Here is an 11,662-nt window from a genome sequence, read left to right as displayed (position 1 = left end):
AAACCAGAGAGTGGGACCCAGAGAGAAGAGGAAGAAGCATACAATCACTAGCACAACCTGAAAACTTTCTAGGAATGTAAACTTTTCTGAACTGGGAACTCTGGAGGTGGTCCCAGCTATCTGTCTTTTAGTAACCCCTACATGGGATTCTGATTTGCCATGTACACTAGCATCTAGGAACTATTGATATGCCTTCATGCGATTTGCTCAGGTCCTGAGAAAAGCTGAGGTTTTTGGTTCCAGGTTTCATGGAGTGGGACTAGGGGAAGACAGGAACTAGAATTTCCAGTGGGTTCCATACTATATTAGGTCTCTGTCACTGATTTGAGTGTCTATGGTTCAGGTAGAACCTGGCAATGTTTACTAGGCAATCTTGGGAACCTGGGAGGTGAACATCTGGAAGCAAAGTACATCCAGAAGATGCACTTTTGCCTTGATCACTCAAATTCTTCCTGCTGAGGGAAGAGGTCTTTGTTGGGAGATGACAACTCGAGGGATGACAAGGGCCAACTTTGTGTAACGTTTGCCTCTTTCCTTTGATTCATCATTCTTTTATGACTTCTAAGAGTAGTGCTTTCAGATGCATGTGATTTCTTGTCATGTGTTTGGTGTGGCCACTGACTCATAAACTACATATAAACTTCACAAAGTATAATTCACTGAAGCCTGTTTCTGAGAAAATCCCCGTGGGATATCGAATGTTGACTCTCCTTTTAGTATGGTCAGTGAGCACTTTAACAAATGGTCCTAAACAGGTTCTACATTCATTCATTACTACGTACCTTTTGGTACTCTGTACGCGATAGGTCTTATCAGATATGAAATATGGATCAGTTAACATGGGAATAAGCAAATATCCCAATTTATCTTGGCCTAGCCTAGTAGTTCACATCGTTATGACAATATTTTGCTTGGTCACATATATTCACAAATATGTGAAAATATATTCACAGCTATGTGACTATATGTCACTTTGAAGAACTGGTACATCTGTGTAGTATGAGATGGGCCTTGCAGACAGCTGACGTCAAAGAGAACGTAAGGAATATTTTTATTTTATTTTATTTTTTTTTTTTGTCGGTCGTGGGGCTTGAACTCTGGGCCTGGGTGCTGTCCCTCAGCTCTTCAGCTCAAGGTGAGCGTTCTACCACTTGAGCCACAGCACCACTTCTAGCTTCTTCTGCTTATGTGGTGCTGAGGAATCGAACCCAGGGCCTTATTCATGCAAGCGAGCGCTCTACCACTGATCAACTTTTCCAGCCCCAGGAGTTACATTTAACAAAGCAGTTTATATTGTCTTTTTGTTGTTGTTGTTGTTGTTGCTTTTGCTTTTGAAGTCAGATTCAAAAAACTGTTTGAATACCAAATATTGGCAATGAGAGAGGAGAGAGCTAGCTTGGAGGAAATCCGTCCTGGGAACAGAAGTAAGCAGAGCTTCTGTTCCTCGTCTGCTTCTGCCTCAGCTTAGAACAAGTGTTTGGGCTCTTAGTGCTGGCATTTAACACATTCTTCTTCTTTCTGTAGGAATATTTGGCTGAATTTATGGATTAAAAATTATTATACTTACTCACTAGACACTATGTTGAAAATGAACTATACAACTGGTGGGTGGGGACAGGAGGGAAAAACTGGCAGAGAGTGAGGGAAGGGGTGGCATTGTTCAAAAAGATATGTCCTTTTTACCTGACTTATGAAACTATAACCCCTCTGTACATCACCTTTATAATAACAAGAAAAGAAAAGAAGAGTCTACTATCTTATTTTTTTAACTTCAGCTAATATTGTTCACTTTATATTCCTGTAACTGCCTAGGTTTTAACCTTACTTTTTCATCTATTATTGAAAAAATAATCCATTTAATCTTATTTGCAAGATCAACTTTGCATTTCCTTTAACTAAATCCAGAAGGACACTTCTAGTCAAATTTTGCTTTTATTCTTTTTCTTTTCCAGTGCTGGCAATTGGGCATGAACTTCTTGCTTAACTTTTTTTTTCTTTTTGCTCAAGGCTGGTTCTCTACCACTTGAGCCATACCTCCACTTATGGCTTTTTGCTAGTTAATTGGAGATAAGGGTCTCACAGACTTTTCTGCCCAAACTGGCTTTGAACCTCAATCCTCAGATCTGAGCTTCCTGGGTAGCTAAGATTACTGGCATAATCCGATACCAGTGCCTAGCTCTGGCATGTGCTTTTAAAGTAATATACTTTTAAATCTATCTTCTTAGCTATTTAAAAGTATGTCAGAATTCTTTGGCGGGAGGGAGGGTTGGGTGGGGGGGTTGGGGGGAGGCTGGGAAGGGATGCAAAGGGCAAACAAAGGAGGAGGCTGCAATGCTTGATAAGAAATGTACTCATTATCTTGCCCATGTAATTGTAACCCCTCTGTACAGTATGTTCACAAAAAAATTCTTTGGCATTCCCCTTTTATTTTTTACATCTTGATAATATTTTGTATGGCTTATTCTCTAAGTCCATTTTCTAGCATTTATTTCTAAATGAGAACTGAGAAGCAGTGATTTGAATGATGGAAGACTGTGGCTTGGTGGGGATTGCTGGCTGTTCACTGTGCTGGCATTTCAGAGCACAATCTTCTTCCTTTCCTTCATTCCAAGGATGTCTTTCTTGCTCTTATTAAAGGCTACCCTAATATTCCTTAGTGCCCAGAAAAAAATCACTCCAATTGAAATCCTTTTTACCTAGTCTGGGACTAGGGAAATACTGTATGGATTGGAAGTTATTAAGACTGACTTCAAATACTGGCCCTGGGAATTGAGGAACAGTTGTTGTCATCTTGTTCCTGAGGAAGCCAGTTTCTATGCATCTCATCGCCTTTATGGATAAAGGGAACTTCAGTGTGGGTGAAGGTGAGAATCTGAGGCTCAGCTCCCTAGCACTGACCCCAAGGAATGACCAGGATGTCTCAAAGGCCCCATGAAGAACTATTGGAGTGACACTCAATAGAAAGACAATAGTCAACGCTAGGGAATTCTATTCCTTTGACCTACTTGCAAGATTCACCCGGGCACATTGCTTTACCTCTTTCTGAAGAGGAAATTCAGAAGATTGGTTGTCACATGCTCCTAGAACCATCCGTTCTTGTCATGTAGTTGGTGCAGCCACTGACTCAGAGAAAGGAGCAGGCAGTGGGAGTTAAGGTCAGTCATGGGGTTAGGGAATGTTCTGGAAGCATTTATCTCTTTCTTCTCCTGGTTATGTAAGATATGATTTCCCTGAAACCTTAGAGTAAGCATAAGTTAGGGTCTCAACCCACAGAAGCCTGTGTTAACCTGTATTGTTGTTGACGATGAATATATTGAATGTATGCAATATAGAAAGGGAATAGGCTTTGAGGGGGATGAAATGGTCTGAAATTTTCACTGATGCATTGTGGAAGGTGAGGGAAAGATGAATACAGCACGGTCTCTGCCCTTACAGGGAAAATGGCTCTGGCAAAGGCTCAGAGTGATCAGGGCACGCTGAGGAATAGAATGAGGACGAGAGGGGAGGCCCAGTGGGCCTTTCTGAGCGGGTCCTGGTGCTCTAATCACTTATGCAAAAGGTAATTGTCCATATTCTTCATGTTGAATGATAGACAAATGAGGTTCAAAAGCCCAGTTTAAAAAAATATGATTTTGTTTCATCCTGAAGAGTTGTCTCATATACAATAGCTCATTACCATGGAAATTTTTTAAAAGATGAATTGCAAAAGTATCTTTTTAAAAAAAATACGTTTTTTTATTGTAAAAATACTGCACAGAGGGGTTACAGTTACATGAGCAAGGTAATGAGTTCATTTCCTATCAAGGCTTGTTACCTCCTCCTTTGTTTTTCCCCTCTCTTCCTCCTCCCCCCCACCCCCCGCCTAAACTGTAAAGTTTGTTTTTCAACATAGTGTCTTATATATCTCATTGTTACAATAGGCTAACCTGTATCCCTATTTAAGTATTTTGTTTTTTTCCTTCCCCTCCCCAAATTAGAGAAGTGTATATACAAGATGCAGGGCACCAACATCAAATACAGTGAAAACAGGGGTTATAACATGGGGGAGGAACATACCAAAAACACACACAAAAAAATCACACAGTACATTATAAATACATTAGAAACAATAGAAGGAAAGAAAAAAACCACTTGTGTCCCTATCTTGGGGTTCATTTCGCTTAACATCATCTTATATGGTCATATGTACATAGCTTTTGATCTTTTCTGCTTGTCCCAGACATATACTAGTTATTGCAAATAAGGGAAACCATGGGGCCTATGTTTCTTTGGGTCTGGCTTACTTCACTTAATATAATTTTTTCCAAGTCTTTCCATTTCCTAACAAATGGGGCTATGTCATTCTTTCTGATGGAGGCATAGATTTCCATTGTGTGTGTGTGTGTGTGTGTGTGTGTGTGTGTGTGTGTGTGTGTGTGTGTGTGTGACATTTTCTTGATCCATTCATCTACTGAGGGGCATCTGGGTTGGTTCCATATCTTAGCTATGGTAAATAATGTTGCAATAAACGTAGTTGTGCTGGTAGCTTTAGTATAGCCTTGTTTGTGATCCTTTGGGTAAATCCCCAAAAGTGGGATTGCTGGGTCATAGGGAAGCTCTATGTGGAGGAATCTCCATATTGCTTTCCAAAGTGGTTGAACAAGTTTACACTCCCACCAACAATGCAGTAGGGTTCCCTTCTGTCCACATCCCCTCCAGCATCTGTTGTTATTAGAGTTCTTGATTATAGCCATTCTAACTGGGTGAGGTGGTATCTCAATGTTGTTTTGATTTGCATTTCTTTTATGGCTAGAGAGGTTGAGCATTTCTTCATGTGTCTATTGGACATTCTTATTTCCTCTTCAGAGAAGTTTCTCTTTAAGTCTTTAGTCCACTTGTTTATTAAATCGCCCACTTGTTTATGGGGCAGTTGTTTCTTTGAGGATTCATTGCTGGGGAGCAAAAGCATCTTTTATGTTTCACTTTCTAGAGATGGATCTATCAAAGATGGGAAAATAGTTGTTTTTTTTAATAGCTTTTATATTGTGTTTAATAACTGGTCCATTTTGGAATTTTGTACTTTACTAGGGATAAAGCATTCAAATTCTTGCACTGTTGCCAAGGATACCATGTCTATGGGCTCTAATCTGGGGTCAGGAGGAGGATTCCTAACCAGGGTGGGTTCCTGGAATAGCTCACCAAAGACCATGGGGATGGCGCCAGTGTCTGTCTAGTGTGAGCATGGGGCCAGCATCATGTGCAGGCTGATTACCCCTACTTCAGAAATCTGGAATCTCCACTGCTGTGACAGTCACAATGTTTTTTATCTTACAGAATACCAGATTTAAAATTTCTGAATGAGGGGCTGGAAAGGTGGCTCAGTGGTAGAGTGCTTGCCTTGCATGCCTGAGGCCCTGGGTTCGATTCCTCAGCACCACATAAGCAAAAAGAAAAAAGCCGGAAGTGGCGCTGTGGCTCAAGTGGTAGAGTGCTAGCCTTGAGCTGAAGAGCTGAGGGACAGCGCCCAGGCCCAGAGTTCAGGCCCCACGACTGGACCCCTCCTCCCCCCCCAAAAAAAAAAAAGAATTTCCGAATGAGGCATGATTACTCGGTCAAGTCTATGTGGATGTTCCCAAATCTAATCAATTCTCCAATCTAAACTAATTCTTAGTCCTACTAAATTTTGGGTAAGGGAGACTCAGCCTATAGGAACTCCTTCCTGTTGAATGTCCATAGAGTGGGAAGCCTATGGTACATTGTGAGAGACAAAAAGCCTTTGCTATGGTTTGGATCTGGAGTCTCTCCAAAGCCCATGTGGTTAAAGGGCTTGGTCCCCAGCTTGGTATTACTGGAGGTGGTGGAAACCTAAACAGTAGCTGGGTGGAAGTCTTCTGGTTCCCAAGGATGTGACCTTGAAGGAGATGTTGGGACCCCCGGGGGTGAGGCAGCTTGCTCTGTCTCAGGATGGGGTGCTCTGCCAAAACAGGGACTGAAACCTCCAAAATGCTGACTTTTTTTTTTTGTAAACGGATTATGATCTCCTTGGCTTACATTTCCTTCTTCAGTTTAGGTTTTTTTCTTTTTAATTGAAAACTTTGGGAGACTATTACCTTCAGACCATTTAAAGGTCATTAATAGGTAGCAATCCAGGTGCACCTGAAAGAAATCTAAAATGTAGGAGGAGAGAGATACTTGAAAAAATGCTTTCAGAATATTACAAGTTGTTCTGTAAATCTATCATTTTGCTTGTGAAGACTGATGCTTCCATAATCTGGTTTTGAGGAGTAGTATCCTGAGACAGCCTGGTGGCCATCTACCCTGGGCTGGGCATCCAGAAGAGCAAATAATAAGATGGAGGCTCTGGCTTCTTCCTCTATAGGGAGACTGCTTATTAATTGCACATTTTCATCCTTATAGGCTGATGGCACATCATGTAGCAGCGTTACAAAAATAGCAAGGGAACATATTAAAAAAAACATGCCTGTTGGGTATTTGTAGGTCAAGCCTGTCTTCCTAGCTACTCAGGAGGCTGAGATTTGAGGCTCACAGTTTAAAGCCAATCGGAGGGGGAAAAGTCTGTGAGACTTCATTTCCAATTAACCAGAAAAAAGTCAGAAGTGGCAGTATAGCTCAAGTGGCAGAGTGCTAGCATTGAGGGAAAAAGCCAAGTAAAAGTGTGAGGCCATAAGTTCAAGCCCCAGTACTGGTGCACACAGGCTGGTGCACATGTGTGTGTATACACACAGACACACACACACAATCTATTACAAGTTGGTATGAGGTAAGGAATATTTGATAAATTATCGAGTATCACTAAAAAGCATATGACATAATTATTTTTAATTAGGAATACACAGAAACATGCTTTGGATAGATTCAAAGGAGAAATGAAAAAGAAAATCACTCTATTATAATATGTATGTCACAAGTGCAGTGCAGGAGATCTGAAAGATGAGATTCCTGAAGAGAAATATAAAGCTTCTGTTAGGAGACCAGGGTTGTAGATTCTTGAAAATAATTCCTTTAATTTGAAAAAATAACAGTAATAATATTAATAGTGAATTCATTAAATAAATGATGCTGTGGAACCAAAGGGGTAACATTAACAAATTAGTAGATTGGATCTGGCAAAAGAGATAAACATTTAAAAGAATGAATCTTTCCTTCTTCCACTTGCCAACTTAATGGATATTAAGATCCATAGTATTGAAAACCTTTTCCGAGGAGCTGGTTTGTAGGGTTTGGAAGAGAGTGTTAGCGTATGTCTGTTTTTTTGTTTTGTGAGGATGTTTGTAATAGAAAATGATTTTTGAAATAATTGTCTAATATGGCCCAGCTTGGGTATCTTGGCTGAATTTACCTCTAAGAATGACAGAAACAGTTTAGGAAAGGAACTCATGTGCCTAGTAGTTAAGGATAGAGAACAAGAGAAACTGAATAGAGAAATTTTGGAAATAAAATGCTTACTTATAATCAAGTAGAAATGGATATTTGGATTAATAGCAAAGTAAATGAAGCTAATGGGTATTTAAATTTCTATTTGTCAGGAAATTCTTAAAGGCTACCAATCATCTTGTCTAAAATTGTTGATTGGAACAAACTACTCTTGTCTGTTCTAAAGGGCTGGGAGTGTTTTTCTTCTCTTTTTTTTCTATCTCGTTTCAAAGAACATCAGTTTTACCCTGGATGATATTTGCAAAGGTTGGTTTAGAGCACTGAGGCACCTGCTGATTATAGGATGGAGTGGCCTAACTGAAGATGTTAAGAAAATTTACATATGACACAATCACACATTTTCATTCTTTTTGGTAAACGAAGTTATATCCCCTCCCCCGCCCCAGCTTGACCATTGCAGACCATTCTTTTAGCACAGGAAAATATTCCCTCAAATGCATACTTAGATACCTTCAGCATCTGAGTAGATGGAAGAAGAAACCTGAAATTGATTTCTTCTGAAATAGATCTTGGAAATGTGATAAATTACCTAGTGTCTCTAAGTCAGTAATTGACTCTTGATTTGGAAACCAGATGATGTGTGTGTGTGTGTGTGTGTGTGTGTGTGTGTGTGTGTGTGTGTGTGTGTGTGTGTGTGTGTGTCATATAAAGGAGTTTGAGCTGGTTCTAAGAAATCAGAAAGCAACTTTCCCAAACCCCAAGCCATCCCTGACATGACAGACATCCTCGAGACCTAGGTAAGATTTGCTGAGTCTGGAGCACCTGTCTGGCTATTTCTTACTTCTAAAGGTGTTCCACTGGTAAACACATTAGAGAAAGCTTTTGTTCCTTTGTATTAGCCAATAATTTTCTCCTCTATATAATTATTATTTATCAACTTAAAAATACGTTGACATTATTAAAAGGCATCGTGATTTTAGAAAGTTCTTTCCCCATCTTAAATCCACAGTCAATTATATTTAGTGCAAAGTTTCTCCTCAAAAAATGTTTTACATCTTCAGTTTCATTCCCAGAAATATATTGAGTTGTACAAATAATACTTGGTAATAAAATACATCTGCTTTCACACATCCACAAAATTCTTTTGAATAGTAGAAATGTATGTAATTCATGTTGCATAATTTTGATCACAGATTGCATAATTTTGGCATGCACTTTGCTATAACTCACTTCCTGGCAACATACAGAGAGTGTTTGATGTAATATCATACAATGTTCAAGCTGGGAGTGAATGATAGAAACAATTTAGTATAAAGCAGTCCCTCCCTCAACCTCACAGAGTGGCAAACTGAAGTGTGACAATGTAAAATCTGTCCAAGATCACATATTCCATTTTTTGACAGCTATGCTCTACTAATACAGATTTCTTCCTTGTGACCTTAAACTTAATCTGAAAATTGTGATTTTTTTAAAGAGCATGATTCATAAGAAAGAACAATTGCTACAAAGTTGGACTTAAAGTAATGGAAGAGATAAGCCTAAAAATTTGTCCTCAAGTCACCTTTTGGGATAAAGTGACTAAAACACTCCAATAACCTAACAATTCATCATTCTTTGAGGGATACAAGATAATCCTGAAACCACCCCCCATGGAATATATCCTCATTCCTATATAAAATTCAATATAATTCTGCAACAGGGACTTGATAGTATTCTTGTGGATTGTTATTTTGTCTTGAGAAGGAGAAATAGGAATTATATTTTAGAATACACCACTGCGTTTTAGGATACCATTTTGATTTTTTTAACCTCAGTTGCAAAAAAAAGAGAGACTTTTTATCATGTAAAGTTCATTGACCTAGTGAATTTAATAAGAAGCTTGACTTCAATTAATTCTAACAGATTAACTCTGGCTTTGCTTGCATTTACAGTCCCTGGCAATGTGGTACAAATTTGTCCATAATGATACCTCCAGAAACTTAGCCATTACACAGATTTTTGCATATTGTTCAGGACTAATGCATTAACTTTGTAGTTTTCAGGTTTTAGAAAGGTTTTACCAGTATATATGTCCCGGAAATACTAAAGACACTTTAATATATATATATATATATTTAAAATTCATTTTGTCTTGATGAAAACAAATTCTATTCTCTGAAAATATTACATAAAGTCACTATGCACCTGGTGAAATTATACATGAATAATAATGTTTAGTTTTTTAAGATACATATTCAGGAAATCAATTTAAACAAAGAGTTTAAGAAGTAGCACATCAATTTAAAATAAACTTTTCATGTAACTGATCATACTCATCTTCTCTGAGAACACCGCCACTAAACTAGATCATACAATTCAGCTGTTTTTAACTCCTCTTCCTCCAAAAACCATTCTATCTAACCAAGGTTTAATGATTGAATCATTATCCTGACTCTATTTTTTTCTCTTTTCACCAAATACGTGTGGAAAGCTTTTCAACAGGCAAACATAATTTCATAACACAAAGCCCTAGATTTGTTTCTTTTGGTTTCTTCAGATACAAAGCACCTCAGGCTCCCTGTGGCTAGCCCAGGCCTCCTGTAAGGCCTGGCATCTACAGCCCACTCTCAGTTTATCTTGCTCTCAACCAAACATTGGACTTTGTTCCCATTATCCAGAAGCAATTGGGACTTCTTCCAGTGTCCTTACTCCTCATCCAACCTCCCCTAAAATGTGTCCCCCTCATGCCTATGTACACGACTATCAGGCACCAGAGGTGTGCATGCTCACCACATACCAGGTCAACACCTGACAGGGTAGATTGTTGGAGCCGAGCAACTTCCTCCCATTGGGAGCTGAGCGTCCTGTTGCTACCAATACAGCCACCAGACCCTGGGATGCCAAGATCAGACTATAGTCTCGTGATCCCACCTGCCTTGGCTCTGATTGATGTAGCAACAGTATCTGTCGTACGGGCTGTTCTGCTTGTAGGAGCAAACGATCACACTGTCCTGGGGCACAAAGAAGATGCTATCCTCTGGCTCAGGACAGTCCGATCTGTCCCAGGCAGAGCCTTTGACATCCAAGGCACTGTAGGCGAGGGAACTGCCCGAGGGACAGTAGCCGTCCAGGTATCTGGATGTCTCCTCGGGACGGCAGCTGGGGACCAGGCTGTGGCATTCCCTCTCCTCCGTGGGCGTGGGGGTGGGGCTGGGGGAGGTGATGGAGCTGGCCATGGGCACCTCACCCTGCCCCAGGGGCAGCGGCTTCCCTCTGAGGCCGGCCTTCTTAGCCAGCTCATCCGAGCTGCCCTTGCCGGACTCCAGGTCCGAAGGGGTCCTTAGCAGTTCCACGACCTCCTTGTCCTTGGGTTTCCGGAAGCAGGGCAATTTGCGGACCCACAGCAGCTCGTTTTCGGGCCACTTGGTGCAGCCCTCGGTTTTCCTGGCCAAGGCAATGGCCGCGATGCCTGGCAGGCAGATGGCTGGCCCGATGGCCAGGAGGGGGATGTTGCCCAGCGTCTCTCCCTTCATCCCAGAGACCGTGAACATGAAACCAAAGACCAGGAAGACGCTGACCAGGGCCACCACCAGCCCAGTCCTCGGATTAATGTCATCAGGCCGCATCTTTCACTCCATCCAGGTTGGGGGCTGTTGGCTGGACGGGGGGAGCAGAGTTTGCCTTAGCTTCTGTCAGAGGCGAAACCACAGAGGGTCAAAAAAGAGAGAGCACATTCACTCCAAGTTCCCACTCACCAACTTTCAGTCTCTGGCTCTTTGGGAACGTCCCCCAGTATCTGTCTGGCAATCTCGGTCTCTCTTGTAGTCTCTGTGGCTCCCTGTCTCTCTGGCGATCTCCCTCTCCCTCTCGTGTCCTCTTCCCCTCTGCCACCCTTCCTTCCCATTGCATCCCCCCCCGCCATAGCAACACGCGCTCACACCATGCGCTAAAACGCATGTCGGGGGCCACAGAGTTACCTGCCGCTTCCTGCCGCCTCCTGCGAGGAGGGACGGGAGAGTCTGAGTCTCTCCAGACGCCGCCGCGCTTCTCAGCAGCTGCCCCCTCGGTTCTCTCGGTCCCTGGAGACAAGCCTGCTTTCCCCTCCCTCCACGGATACCACATCCAGGAAGGAGGACGTAGGGGAGCGTGGTTCCCAGTGGGTCTCCGCTCTGGCGGCAGCTCCTGGGCGCAGCCAGAGGAGGACGCAGCGCTCTGGGGAGCGGGGAGCGCGCGGCTAGGACTTGGCTAGCTTGTCCGGGCTGGGGAGGGGGTGGGGGAAAGCGCTTTAGCCCCGGCAGGGGAGAAAGCA

The 11,662-nt window shown here is 41.9% G+C and overlaps 1 protein-coding gene across 1 annotated transcript; it reads right to left on the bottom strand.

The window, feature by feature from the left end:
* Window positions 1–6,893: 6,893 nt before the first annotated feature.
* Tmem215 (transmembrane protein 215) lies at window positions 6,894–11,423 on the bottom strand. Its single transcript, XM_070005575.1, has 2 exons — window positions 11,331–11,423; window positions 6,894–11,042 (listed from the first exon to the last, which is right to left on the bottom strand). The coding sequence occupies exon 2, from the start codon at window positions 10,977–10,979 to the stop codon at window positions 10,260–10,262; it is 720 nt and encodes a 239-aa protein (XP_069861676.1). The 5' UTR covers window positions 10,980–11,042; window positions 11,331–11,423; the 3' UTR covers window positions 6,894–10,259.
* Between the last annotated feature and the right edge of the window lie 239 nt (window positions 11,424–11,662).

The sequence above is a fragment of the Dipodomys merriami genome, unplaced genomic scaffold (assembly GCF_024711535.1).
Source record: "Dipodomys merriami isolate MVZ:Mamm:240054 unplaced genomic scaffold, mDipMer1.0.p SCAF_11, whole genome shotgun sequence".
Classification (NCBI taxonomy): Eukaryota; Metazoa; Chordata; class Mammalia; order Rodentia; family Heteromyidae; genus Dipodomys; species Dipodomys merriami.
The sequence above is the reverse complement of the archived record's forward strand: the minus strand, read 5'-3'. Positions and strand labels throughout refer to the sequence as shown.